Source organism: Mandrillus leucophaeus, unplaced genomic scaffold (assembly GCF_000951045.1).
Source record: "Mandrillus leucophaeus isolate KB7577 unplaced genomic scaffold, Mleu.le_1.0 Scaffold114, whole genome shotgun sequence".
NCBI classification, from domain to species: Eukaryota; Metazoa; Chordata; class Mammalia; order Primates; family Cercopithecidae; genus Mandrillus; species Mandrillus leucophaeus.
In genome coordinates this window covers 2,366,993-2,381,334 of record NW_012099654.1, presented here as the reverse complement: position 1 = coordinate 2,381,334, position 14,342 = coordinate 2,366,993, and the positions used below count along the sequence as shown (strand labels likewise).

The 14,342-nt window shown below is 40.3% G+C and overlaps 1 protein-coding gene across 2 annotated transcripts in view; it reads left to right on the top strand.

Moving 5' to 3' along the window:
• SV2C (synaptic vesicle glycoprotein 2C) overlaps positions 1–14,342 on the top strand; it is a 296,496-nt gene that overhangs the window by 126,664 nt on the left and 155,490 nt on the right. For both annotated transcript variants that reach the window (XM_011996436.1, XM_011996431.1), the window contains exon 4: positions 4,016–4,167. In XM_011996436.1, coding sequence (XP_011851826.1) covers positions 4,016–4,167 — 152 coding nt within the window. The remainder of the gene's footprint in view (positions 1–4,015; positions 4,168–14,342) is intronic.

Sequence of the window (14,342 nt, the reverse complement as noted above, 5' to 3'; positions counted from 1 at the left end):
CAATTATATTTTCCACATTAGCCCCCCACTGCAAAAGTTTCTGAACCCTAGCGCTATTAATATTTTGGACTGGATAGTTCTTTTTTGTAAGGAGCTGTTCTGTGAGTTGTAGGGTGTTTAGCAGCATCCCTGGCCTCTACCCTCTAGATGCCAGCAGCACCCCCCAAGGTATGACAACTTAAAGGTCTCCAGAAGTTGCCAGACATCTGCAAAGAGCAAAGAGGGGGCAAAGTCAACTCTATTTAAGACCTACTGATACGTGAGAATTTAAGGACTTCCATTTAATTTTTTTATTTCTTCATATATTTTCAGAAATTGTATCTCAGTGTAATAAACAAACAAAAAACAACAAATAAGGAAATTTTTAACCCTTCACATGCAATATTGAGGTAGAATCATAATGGGAAACTTCTTTTTAATTTATAAGATTTGGGGGCTGGGGAGTGGCAGATTTTTCTCATCTTCAAAATTTATCAGAGGAATCAAATTATGTTGTAAGACCTGAAAGCTCTTGCTTTATCTCTTCCCTAAATATTTTTCTGATGATCATTATAGCATCTGCAACCTTTTTCTGAAAGGCTCACAGGTGTTACAGAAGCTCCTGGAATGCCCAGTGGGATTGCCCAGTGTCCTCTGAGCAGTTCTAAGGGAGCTCTCTCCATGACAAGGACCATCAGATCATTTGGTCAAGAGGTGACCACAGCAACTAAGGCATAGAGCAACTTGGGAACTCTTTGCGGGCTCCATTGCTGTCAAAACTTTCAGTCCAGAACCCTCAACTTCTATTATGGTCCTATTGGTTCACAAAGTGAGGTGTATCTTTCTATTCACTGGAGATACTTAAATCATCAGAACAGATTACTCCAGGAGACTTGGTATGTCAACTACAACATTGAAGAGTCTGAGAAATTCAGTTATTTTGCGTGAACACTTAGCACATGTCCCCTGGGCCAGTTAATGGGGACTCAAGAATGAATATGATATAGTCCCCACCTTCAAGGGGTATATGGGGTGTGAAACACTAGTAATAGTAATAGTTTTTTCTCTGCTTAAAGGACATCACAGTAGTACAAGGAGTAATTTTTTCCCCAAAGTAGATGATCAGCCCACAATAAGAAATGTGAATGCTTAGATTGTTTTATATATTGCTGAATCTAAATAACTTTGCAAATAATTTAAATAGAAGCCTTCTCTAATTCTTCAGTCTCACTTATCCCTTAGTATTCCTTAGCAGTTCCTTGCAGCCTGCTTTACAAATATTGAGAGACATCCAGAAAAAATAACCATATGAAAAAGAGTCATTGAATAAAAACCAGCTGGATTGCCTAGAAGCCCCTACAAATTGGTATATTCTTATGTAACAATGATTTGTTTAAAACTAATAGGCAAATCTATAGTCTTCCACTTGAAATTATAGCCACACTGCAAAAAAAAAAAAAAAAAAAAAGGAAAGAAAGAAATTATAGCCACACCAAAGTACATTTATCTTGGTCCAGAGGGTGCTGGCATATCCTGACATACAATTGTGCCTTCACGGAATTTAAGTTATAGTTATTAACAGGATGTCCAGAGTCCTGATGAAACATTAATGAGGATGTGAAAAGTCAGTAAAAACTAGGATTATTTTTATGCCTTGAGAAGTGAAACCATAGAGTAGGGAGCTGGGATTTTATGGTGCAGAGAAACGGATTCTTCACATCAGATGAAAAACAGGAGTATCATAAAATTATTTGTGACACAGACATTTTATTTCGCACTAGAATTGTGTGTTATAATGAAACCACTTAAAATCTGTTCAAAATATTGTTGAGTTTTAAAATTCAACTAGCTTACTGTACCAATAAGCATCGCACATTTGTTTTTTGTCATGATTGATATGTGGTATTTGTTTTCAGGGCATTTAATGATCACAGATAGCAAGCAAGCATGCAGCTTACTTCTTGAAAGGGTCTTACTCTGTCACCCAGGCTGGAATGCAGTGGCCCTTTAAGGCTCACTACAGCCTCAAACTCTTGGGCTCAAGTGATCTTCAGGCTCCCAGTGGTCTTTGTAGACAGCCTGGTGGAGTCTCATGGCACAGAAGATTAATTAAACGATGTCTTTCAATTTTACTATCTGCATTCCATCAAAAAATTAAAATAAAATAAAATAAAATTCAACTAGCTATATATTGTATGAACTCAAGAATCCCAGACAAGAGAAGTGTATGAGTCTAATATGGTGCAGTATAGAGAAAGCTCTGAGCTGAAACAGTCCACCACATGCATTTGTTTCTTGTTTGAGGGTTTGGTTATGGACTTGGACTTGGTTGGCTGCGTCTGTGTGTGATGGTGCTAAATCTGAAGACAGGTTGAGTCACACCTCTAGAAATTTTAGGTAGAACCACTGCTGTTATAGCCCAGAGAAACTGATATAGATGCCTAAAGTCTGTGAATTTTAAACTCTTTGAACAGGAACTCCCACTAAGAAACACACTGCGATCCATTATATATTTTATATATGTACATTATATATTACAAATATGTTTATAACATAAATTTCAGAAAATGATACTTATTCTTATCCTTATTACTTAGGTTGCACTTAAATATTTTATCACTATCTCATTTTTTTAAATGCTGTTTACTGTTTATAGCTACTAAAGTAAATTTTGCAACCCATAGATTGGAAAGCACCAGCCTAAGTGGTCTTCCCATGTCCACTGATGGGTAACTATGGCATCACTTTAAACAGAGGCAAATACATGAAATGGTGTTGTATTTTCACCTACCAGTTGATGCAGGATGACATTGTAAATCCTATGGTTTATTTGGTACACTAGTTTGCTGCCAAAATGACCTTTCCCTAAATTGTATTTGTTAAGGACACTGCCAATACTTCTTTATCATATCAAAGGCTCTAAGAAAATCAGTTATTGCTAAATAAATAAACATGCTTTACTCCTTGACATCAAATTTGCATGAAATGTCAATAGCAATTTACCTTACAGAAATCTGAACAAAAATGAATCAGTGCATACTTCCTAACTGTATTAGATTTTGTGTCATCTCAACCATGTACTTATGTTGTGTGTCTTTTTAAACAAATACTTTAAAATTCACATATTGCTTGGAGTGATGGTAATATTTTTCTTTACTACCTTGCTTTTTGAGGCAGTGATTCCTAAAGTTTTAGGGCTAACACCTATTTGAAATTGTGATGAAATCTTGGCCCTTCTCCTAAAAATGAACACTATTTTGATTCCATAAACCCTCATTTGAGCACCCTTACCCTGGGTAGAGGTCACTGTTTCTGTCATCTCCCCAGAGCTCAGTCAGCAGCTCTTATAACTACCTTCTACTGAAAGGAAGCATTATATTCCATTCTATTGATATCTAAACTACCAGCTCCTTATTTTTTTCTACAAGTGTCCCTTTCATGTTTACTTATTTAGCACTACTATCTACTGAATTGGGACTAGAGCTAATCTTGGAAATGACCCCATTCGTCCTGTGTTTGTCAACCCATTAACCTAATTTAGTGCTGCTGTGGGTAGCAGTGAGTAAATACAGATTGCAGATAGTACCCTAGAGGTGTTTGAAGCTGTTTCCAAAGCCCCCACATCATGAGTGGGACATGGCACAGCAACTGTTTTTAAAAACAAGTTAATTAAAATTTTCACTAGATTACAAGAAATCAATGTAAGTTTTTATAAATATCACGTAAAACATTCAACCATAAGCTGAAAAGCCAGCAGAATCTCATGTTAAGCCCTATAAATCACCTGAGACAAACACCACTGCCACCTCTTGGTAACATAGCTTAATTGCAGGTTCAAGTTTTTGGAGGGATAATAAACCTTTATTAAATATAGAGACTATAATTTTTATATTGTAAAATAATAGAAAATATGTTTGTTGATATGCTGGGATAGGGAGAAAGCATGTGTTGTTAGCGTTTGCTTTGTCTCTGCCCTTTGCATTTCACATTAGCTGTCCACACCCTGATTTCATGTATTCTCTGTACGTCTTGGCAGGATTGGAGGAGCCATACCCACTGTGTTCTCGTACTTTGCTGAAGTGCTGGCCCGGGAAAAGCGGGGTGAACACCTGAGCTGGCTCTGCATGTTCTGGATGATCGGTGGCATCTACGCCTCTGCCATGGCCTGGGCCATCATCCCGCACTACGGTAAGAGGCTGGCCTTGCACCAGCTGGGCAGTCACTTCATTTTGCTTCAGGCTCCATTCCCATCTTCTTCCTCTCTTCTAAGGACTACTTTGAGAAAAACTACTCATACTCATGTTTCTCCCTTTCATAGTACCCAGGAGTTTTTCCCTACTGTGTAGAGATCTGTATAAAGTAAGACTGTGTCAAATGCCCTTCTGGTTATATTAACATAATGGGGGGAAAATGTTTCCCTCTACTATGCTTTCACAACATTTCTGGTCACCAAAATGTGTAGGGTATTTTCTCCCACTGACCAATTCTCCAATAGCTGGGTGTGCTACAATTTAACTCAATTCTGACACTATGTTACTTGGGGTTAGAGTTAAATGGCACAGATTAAGGGCTCAGTCCCACAGGACTGCCCCCTATTTCAGAGGCCAGTTGTAAGTCCAGGCCTCTGGAACTTCTGACTGAATAGCTATAAATGGGAGGTCCCTATACCCCCCACCCTCAGGTTTGATCATTTGCTAGAATGGCTTACAGAACTCAGGGAAACAACTCTCATTCACCAGTTTATGGCAAAGGATATGGCAAAGGATATAGATGAACAGCCAGGTGAAGAGAAACACAGGGCAAGGTATATGGGAAGAGGTGAGGGGCTTCCATGACTTCTCCACCTCACCACCCTCCCAGTGCCTCCACGTGTTCAACAACCCAAAAGCTCTCCAAACTCCATAGTTCAGGGATTTTTATAGAGGTTTCTATAGGCATGAATGATTAGGTATGATTGATTTTTAACTCAATCCCCAGCCCCTCTCCCCTTCCTGGAGGATGGGGGTAGAGCTAAACGCTACAAGCTTATGATCATGGCTTGGTCTTTCTGGTGACCAGCCCCACTCAGGAGCCCACCAACAGTTGTCTCATTAGAACAAAAGATGCTCCTATTACCCAGGAAATTCCCAGGAATTAGGAGCTCTGTGTCACGAACCATGGATGATGACCAACACTTATGTTTCTTATTATAATTACAGCATCATAGTGTACTATTGCGGTTTACTGTTTTTAAAGTAATCTCTTTCATTTGTTTCCTCTGTACTGTCAATGCTGGGGATTCCTCTTCCCTCTGCCTCTCCTACCCTAAGTGGAGGTGGGAGGATACACAGATCATCAGCAGCATATAAGACAACATGACTTATAGTTGTTCTTGGAACTGCCATACATATCAGACACACAGGAGTGCCTTTACTCAACTCCTGTAGGCTCAGTCCAAAGATCAGCTCCACATCAGCCTCACCTCTTCTGGCAACTCAGAACTGGGATGGGAGCAGGAAAACTCCTATTGTATCGTCTGTTGAACTGCAGAACTTTAGAGGTGACTCTACTTGTCCACACTCCCATATCCCCTCCTTCGTTTCTCCTAAGCTCTTACTGTTCCTGCCGCCTCAGAAACCTGTACAGGTTGCATGTTTCTGAGCAATACTCCCCCTCAGAAGCCAAAAGCTGCAAGTTGCTTCATCTACAAACAGTGAAATGAATGGAAAGGTCAACTGAATCCAGAAATCAAATTCAATATATCAGGAAAGGGGAGAGAAGTGTTCTGGTTATGTGTGTGTGTGTGTGTGTGTGTGTATATACATGCACACACACATGCACATGTGCCCAAACAGGCTAAAGTTTGCAAAATAGGAATACTGTATAAATTAAAACCACATGACTTCAGAAACTCACTGTCTGCTCTAATCTAAAAAATTAGATTTCAAAAACTCATTCTTTGTTCTTTTTTTATTTCTCTGCTTTTGTTTTAGAACAGGGTAATATTTCATTATAAAACACAGTTCTGTTAGGGAACAACCTTGGCGAAGCTGGCTCATTGCTAAAACCAGACATAGACTTTAGTATTTAGATGTATTTAATTTGTTTTTTAACTGAGTTTTAACATGCTGAGTTACAAAATCATGTCACACTCTTTCGTTTGATGAACCTGAAAAGTTACATGAAAACTGAAATCATATTTAACAACAACAAAAGGAAGATATAAGGAATTGGTTATTCACGTTGAGTTCAGGGTGCCAAGCTCAAGTGGTGGGTTTTTCATTTTTAAACTCTTTGGTCACTTGTGGGCCAGAGATGCCCTCATACAGGCAGGTCCCCATATCCACCATGAGGCTTGTCTTCTGCCACCATTCGAGGAATTCAAGATTTTTCTTTTTAATTTGAGATCTCAGGACCTCTGCCACCCTCAGTACCTTCCTCGGTAGAGCAGCGTCTAACTCATGCCCCACTCAGCTTGCTGGTTCAAGTGGAAAAGCCACTCAGGAATTGTTTTATAGGAACTATGTTTAAGAAGGTGAATAGGAAATGCAGAGTCCAGCTTTACCCATCATTGCTTCATAGCCACTGCTAGTCTATCCATTCATACCCTTTGTGCATATTCAAATAAGGGCAGCTCCAGGTAGGTAGCCAGAAGTGCTGCCCCCCTTATCATCTCTGCCAGCTACTCACGGAGGGCTCAACCTGGCAAATTTATACAGCAGCTAAAGTGCTTCTTTCTATCTCTCTCTCTTCTTTTTTTGGATTCCTTCTTAGCCAGCCTTCAGGCCAGACTTGTTCTCTTTTCAACCTCTGATGAAAGCATTGCTCCTTGGCTATGGCTGAGCTTTCTCTCTGGAGCTCCTTGTCTCCCTGGTTAATGGCTGTCTCTTTCCTGGTCCTCCCTTCCCATCATATCACTCAGAATTTCACCTGCTGGCCTTCTTAAACTCATAACTCGCACTGGCTTCTGCAGCCTACATGTGTCCACCAAGCCCGGGCATGACTGTTTTTATTTTTAGTTTTCTTTCTCACTAGGGATTCAATTCCTCCGACTCTGCCTTTCACACATCCCTGTCCTTGAACTCTGGACGGTTCCAGATTTTCTCTCCTGCCTCGCCACCGATCAGTCAGTGCCGACCCACAAAGAATAAGCATGATCTCCACCTTGCTTTTTCCAAAGTACACTTCAGATACTTCTTGTTTATAGCTACAAGGGCTAATTAATTCATATATAACAGGAATGAGGGAAAGTTGGGAATCATAAACAATACATGAAAAGTTGCAAAAACTATGGCAACACAACAAAACTAAATGTCGGAGGCTGACATCAACTTTTATGTTGACAACACCTTGAGAAATAATGACCTGGTTAGGAAATGAGTAATGTAAATATGAAAACCTTATGCCATTGCTTTTCTAAAGGATTTCCATGGCCAAAAGTGTGGCGAGAAAACATATATTTCATTCAATTCTGTCCACAAGTTAAAATTAACAAGGAAAAACTTTAAAAATAACTTTGCCGAGGTCATTGTTATACTCTTGCAATTTGAAGAGTTTTAATTTTTGTTTTAAAGTTTAATTTTAAAAATCCTGTGCTGAGGCTTCTGGAGTGCTAATGACATTCTGTATCTTGAGCTGAGTGGAGTTTTTAAATGAAGTTTTGAATTGTAAAATTCATTAAAGTGGGTGCTTAAGATGTGTGCATGTTATTATATGAATATTACACTTTTTCACAAACACTTTTGAGTATGTTTACCACCTCCCCCATACCCTAAAAACACTCATGCTTGAATTTGACCCCACATCAATCAAATCAGATTCTCTGGACAAGAGACACAGCATTGAGAGTTTTTATTCTTATTTTTTTCAGCTTTATTGAGGTATGATTGACAAATAAAAATTATATACATTTAATGTGTAGAACTTGAAGGTTTGATATATGTGTACATTGTGAAATGATTACCACAATCGAACTAATTAACATCTTTCGTGTGTGTATGATGAGAACACTTACTCTCAGCAAGTTTCAAGTATACAATACAGTACAATATTATTAACTGTAGTTACCATGCTGAATATTAGATCTCCAGAACTTATCATCTTGTAACCAAAAATTTGTGCCCTTTGACCAACATCTCCCCCCATCCCTCAGCTCCTGGTAATCACTCTTAACTACTCTCTGTTTCTATGAGTTCAACTTTTCAGATTTCACATATCGTTGAGATTGTGTGATATTTGTCTTTTCATGTCTGGCCTATTTCACTTAACATAATGCCTTCCAGGTTCATTCATGTTGTTGCAAAGGGAAGGATTTCCTTGTTTTAAAGGCTGAACAATATTCCCATATGTGCATATATGTGTGTGTGTGTGTGTATGTACATATGTATACACGAACAGTTTTAAAGCTTTACTGTTTTTACAGTTTTATAGTTCTAAAGTTACATTTAAGCCTTTAATCCATTTTAAGTTGATTTTTATCTATGGTGCAAAAGAAGGTTCCAATTTCATTCTTTCGCATATGGATATCCAGCTGTCCCAGCACCATTTGTTGAAGAGACTATCCTTTCCTTATGGGGTACTCTTGCTGCCTTTGTCAAAGATCAGTTGACTGTATAAGCATGGGTTTATTTCTGGGCTATTCTGTTCCATTGGTCTATGTATCCGTTTTTATACCAATACTATACTATTTCAATTACTATAGCTTTGTAATATAATTTGAAATCAGGAAGTCTCCAACTTTGTTCTTCTTGCTTAAGATTGCTTTAGCTATTCAGGGTCTTTTGTGGTTCCATACAGATTTTAGGATTGTTTCTTCTATTTCTGTGAAAAATGACATTGGAACTTTGATAGGGATTACATTGACTCTGTAGATCTGTTTGAGTAGCACTGACATTTTGACAGTATAATTCTTTCAATCCATAAATACAATATATCTTGCCATTTATTTGCCATCTTCAATTTCTTTCATCAGAGTTTTATTGTTTTCAACATACAGATCTTTTACTTCCTTTGTTAAATTTATTCCTATTTTATTCTTTTTGATGCTATTGTAAGTAGGATTGTTTTAATAATTTCTTTTTCAAATGCTTCATTATTAGTGTATAGAAACACAACTAATTTTTGTCTCTTGATTTTGTATGCTGTCACATTGCTGAACTCATGTATTCTAACAGTTTCTTGGTGGCGTCTTTAGAATTTTCTATATATAAGATCATGTCATCTGCAGAGACATGCTCTTATTTTACTTCTTTCTTTCTTTCTGATTTTGATTCCCTTTATTTCTTTTCTTGCCTAATTGCTCTGGCTAGGACTTTCAGTACTATCCTGAATAGAAAGGACAAGAGTCTTCCTGGTCTTAGAGGGAAAGCTTTTAGCTTTTCACCATTGAGTATGTTAGCTGGGAGCTTGTCATGGATAGCCTTGATTATGTTAAGGTACATCAATAGTTTTTAAAGCTTCTGGGTGGTTCTAATGTGCAGCCAAGTTTGAGATTCTTCGGCTTCCTTTCCATGGAAGGCCCAATGGGTGACCTCAGAAGTCTGTTTTTCTGCTGGGCCCCTAGAACTTGATGGTATGTACTGGGTGGGAGTGGGGCAATGCGAATGAGAATAAGGAGAACAGTGAGCCTGACCTGTTCAGTGTTTGAGTTTCCATATTGTTGGTTTCATCCACGCAAAAACCTGTCCATCTGTTTTAGAATCACACTTAAAAAGTAACTTTGACATCTAGATATCTCTTCTTTTCAATGATACATCTTTTAACTTTGCCTAAAATAGACAAGGGGCTAAAAGTCTATCCACTTTCCCTGCAGCCTCTGAAAAAACTAAAGGCTTATATCTCTCCTCTGAAATCTGCATTGTATAAATGATGCCATAGTCCACAGAAACAAGAGCGGGTCCACCCCTGCTGCTCTGTCCTCTTTCACTGAGGAGGCCTTTGAGTGCCCACCACTCCCTGTGCATTGAATTTGCACCCTGCAGGGAAGGAACACAGGAGTGTAATAAAGTGACTCAGAGCCAGGACCTCAGCCTTCTCATATTGGTAACAGGCTTTGCTCTGGAGAGAAGGAATGGATAATTGGCATCCACACGGCAAGTGTATTTCAAATGATAAATAACACACAGGCTTGTGGACAGAGGTGTTCATTGTTTCCGGGTGTTGCCGTTTAGTAATTAGGGCAGAGCAGTCAGTGCACAAAGCCTGAGCCTGATGCTGTGAGACTGGAATTCTGGCTGCTTATAAGCCTCTGATGCAAAGTAGACCTTGAGTGGGTCACTAAGGATTCTGGAAGGAAATCTGGAAGGAGTCTTGTGAAGTTAGACACTAGAATAGGGGATTGGATTGCTCTAAGGGCTAGTGAGTTAAGACATGGGCTATGGCCAGGGGTTTTCAGTGGACAGTGGAGTCCACCTGGCCTGCTGAGACCTGGCTTTTGTACCAGTGTGGAATAGTGATGATGCTTTCTCTTTATATCACTGCTGTCAGAGTTGAAATTTTCTCCGGAGACAGATGGTTGCTAACATCTGAAGGTTTCCAACATGAATGGACCTTACCCAGTGCTGACAAGACCTTAGGAGGCAGAGCGCTTTGCTGTGGTCATACCAGCACCTTCCCTGCCACCACTCCATTCAGGAACTTCTGGGCTGTCTGTGTCTCCCCCATGGCAAAGAGCAGTCTACTAGAGCAAGGGAGGAGGAAGAGTAACAAACCCAGAAGGAAATACCCTTGCCTCAAAAATCAGGTGCCTGTAACAGCTGAAAATAGGTATTTAGAATTGGCGTGGCCGGGTGCAGTGCCTCACAACTGTAACCCCAGTGCTTTGGGAGACCGAGGCAGGAGAATTGCCTAAAGCCAGGAGTTCGAGAAAATTTGGCTCTTCTTGACGCAACACCCATTCTCAAGCCTAGGCCTTCTGACCCATAGTGGGAATTGGCTACTGGTTCCGAAATAAATAAGCAGTACCTTCAAGAACAGATAGGTCAGGTGGAAAGGTTCTCTTTCAGCCTTCCTGCCCTTCCTTTCTCTCTCCACACTCTGTAATAATCAGGGCACATCAGCATTTAATGGAAGCCCCAGTGCCTCAGGGGAAATGGGAACAGAGAGCTGAATCACAGGCACTTTCCACTGTTGGCTGAGAGCTTTCATTAGCCCAGGCTTTGGAGTTGCTGCTGGACTGCGGCACTGTCCGCTCCATTAAACCCTCTGTCATCATTTTTCCTTTTAAATTCATGTGCGCATCAGATGAGGTGTTCTCCCCTGCTGTGTGCATTACAGTGTGTAGCAAAGACGTTCAATTAGCTAAATGGGAAAGTTCTCATTTTAGCACGAAAGGCCACAGCTCTGAAAGCCCGCAGTGCACTGGGCCTTATCTAGCCCCTAGAATAGCCCATGGCCTCTATCTGGCCAGCCCTTCACTGCAGATGTTGTAGAGCCAAACTAGGGGCTCCCAAAAACTCCAGACTTACGCCACCCTACCTCTCCAGCCATGATGAGATGTCCAGGCTTAAAAATACATATATTCCCAAGGTTGTCCAAATTACCAGAACGTCCCTACTTCCTTTGGCTGGCAGGAGAGGCAATAGCTGTCTAATTAAAGAAGGAAGCAGGGAAGGATTCCTGATTCCTCAACCAGACAGATACTTGACAAGAAAGAAGAAGAAAGTCAGCTTCCTTGTCCACAAGAAGAAATGCACTGTGGCCAAGGGAAAGAGGTATAAAGTGAGAGGAATTTTGAGTCTCAGACCTGCTACTTCTGTGAGCCCTGTCAAAGCTTTTCAGTCTGATCCAGCCCACTCTCCTAGTCAGCATTGTGGTAAGGATTAAGCAAAATAATCTTGTTAGAACACCCAGTGCGTATTTGATGCTCAAAAATGGCAGCTATTATTGCTATCAGGTCATCCTACCTGAGATACCCAGATTATCAGAGCAGCCCAAATGTGAGCTACATGAAAAGAAGAGGGAGAAGGAACTAAAAAGCATAAACCCTGCCTAAAGTTTGAGATTAGAGAAGTCAGAGGAAAGAAAAAAAAAGGATAGAAGCTAAGACAAGGAGAGAGAACCAAGGTATTAAAACAATACTGTAAAATCTTGATGATTTTGTACCCAATAAATCAGAATCCTCCGTTTGTCTGTTGGGTAATTTAATATTCAAGGGGCATGTACTATATAAACACCCATTTTCAAGGCCATGGTGCTATCATTCCCAGATAGAAATAATGAGAGTCTGACAACTCTAACCTGCCAGCATCAACTACCAGCTGATTCTGCGGGTTATATGGGCAGCACCAGAGCCAAGCTCTATCGCAGCAGCAAGATGTCAGAGATCCTGGAGACAGGCAGTCAGTGCAGTCGTTAACAGCACTGGCTGAGAGGGAAGGCCCTGCTTCCAAGCCACCTCTGCCCTCTCTAGCTTTGTCGTCTTTAGGACAGTTACCTAGGCTCTCTGGTCTTCTGTTTCCTCATCTGTAAAATAGGCACAATAATAGTATAACCTAATATAATTGCTGCACAATCCCATTACTGGGTATATACCCGAAGGATTATAAATCATTCTACCGTAAAGACACATGCACATGTATGTTTATTGCAGCACTATTCACAATAGCAAAGACTTGGAACCAACCCAAATGCCCATCAATGATAGACTGGATAAAGAAAATGTGACATATATACAACATGAAATACTATGCAGCCATAAAAAAATAATGAGTTCATGTCATTTGCAGGGACATGGATGAAACTGGAAACCATCATTCTCAGCAAACTAACACAGGAATAGAAAACCAAATACTGCGTGTTCTCACTCATAAGTGGGAACTGAACAATGAGAACACATGGACACAGGGAGGGGAACATCACGCAGCAGGTCCTGTTGTTTGGGGTAGGCAAAGGGAGGGAGAGCATTAGGATAAATACCTAACACATGTGGGGCTTTAAACCTAGATGACGGGGTGATGGGTGCAGCAAATCACCATGGCACATGTATACCTATGTAACAAACCTGTACATTGTGCACACGTATCCCAGAACTCAAAGTAAAATTTAAAAAAAATACAATTGCTGTATTAAAGGATAGCATACAGAAAGTGGTTACCTTTGCACAGTGCCTGGCACAGATGTTCATTAAGTGTAGTCTCGTATTTTCCTATTTGGGACTGAAGTTTGGGTCAGGGAGGAAGAATTAAAAAGAGGAATATTTAAAAGATTGTACCCACGTTGTCCTAACCATGTTTTCTCAATGGTTCACCTGTCATTTGAAGTTGTGGAGATGGATAAGATTAGAGGTATAGGAACAGAACTTGTAAGGCATGCCAAAGTGTCCTGTTCCCACAACTCCAGGGTGTCAGGGCAGACCTCACATGATAACTGGGGTTCCTCTCAGCAGCCCAGCCAGGACAGGCAGGTACCAGGTGGCCCAGAGCCCTGCCCTCTCAGCTTTGCCATATTTCAGTGAGTGTTACAGCCCTGATGATTTTATGCTCAAGAGTCAGAGTAAGACATGACAGAGGGAAGTGATTTGGTACATCGACTTACACCAGTATTATTTTTCTTAATTTGTTAATTTAATTTGTTAATTTTAGGATCAAACTTTTATTTCATCTCAGTGAAAGAACCCTTGGCTTCCAATTTCCTTCAGTGATGGTTCACTTTTCCCCATGCAATAATAAGATGCATCAGTCAAAGAAACAATGATGATATAGTCTTTAAGGGCTTAAAAAGTAGATGTGAAATTAAAAAAAAAAAAAATTATCATGTGTTTAAGTGCATGGCCGTTTCTTTGAATGCATCTGTTTCATTGTTCATCGTACCCAGAAGCAAGTGTTTGGAAAGTCTCATGTGCTGAAACATGACCACAAGCCAGCTCTCCCAGCCCAGCCTCCTGTCTCTCTCCCCATCCTCTTTGTTTAATAGGGGTAATATGAAGCCTGTAGGGAAGGCATCTATCAGCTGGGGTGCAGATAGTCCCCACAGACCCGAAAGACATCTATTTACTTTCTTGAGGGATTGAGAGTTCTGCGCCGATCTGGGAAACACTTTTCAACATTCTCACGCTGACCTTCGAGGTTTGTATAGTGAACTCAGAGGAGCTACCTCCCCTACTGTGAATTTAAGCCAATTATCGTGGAATTGAAGTCTGAACTCTTCCATTCAAGCTCACCAGAAAAGGAAGGGAAGTCAGGCATTTACTGAGAGCTTTCTGTGTCCCAGGCATTGTACCTGGTATGTTATCTTATGCACCTGATCCTAAAATGGGGAAATGGGCTTTAAAATATGGCAGTTTACTGCTCTGGTGCTCATGTGAAGAACTGTATGTTCCTATGCTGATAGCACTGCAAGTGACCCTGTCAAGCAGGGGTTTGTGACCATACATCCCTCTGGTAAGT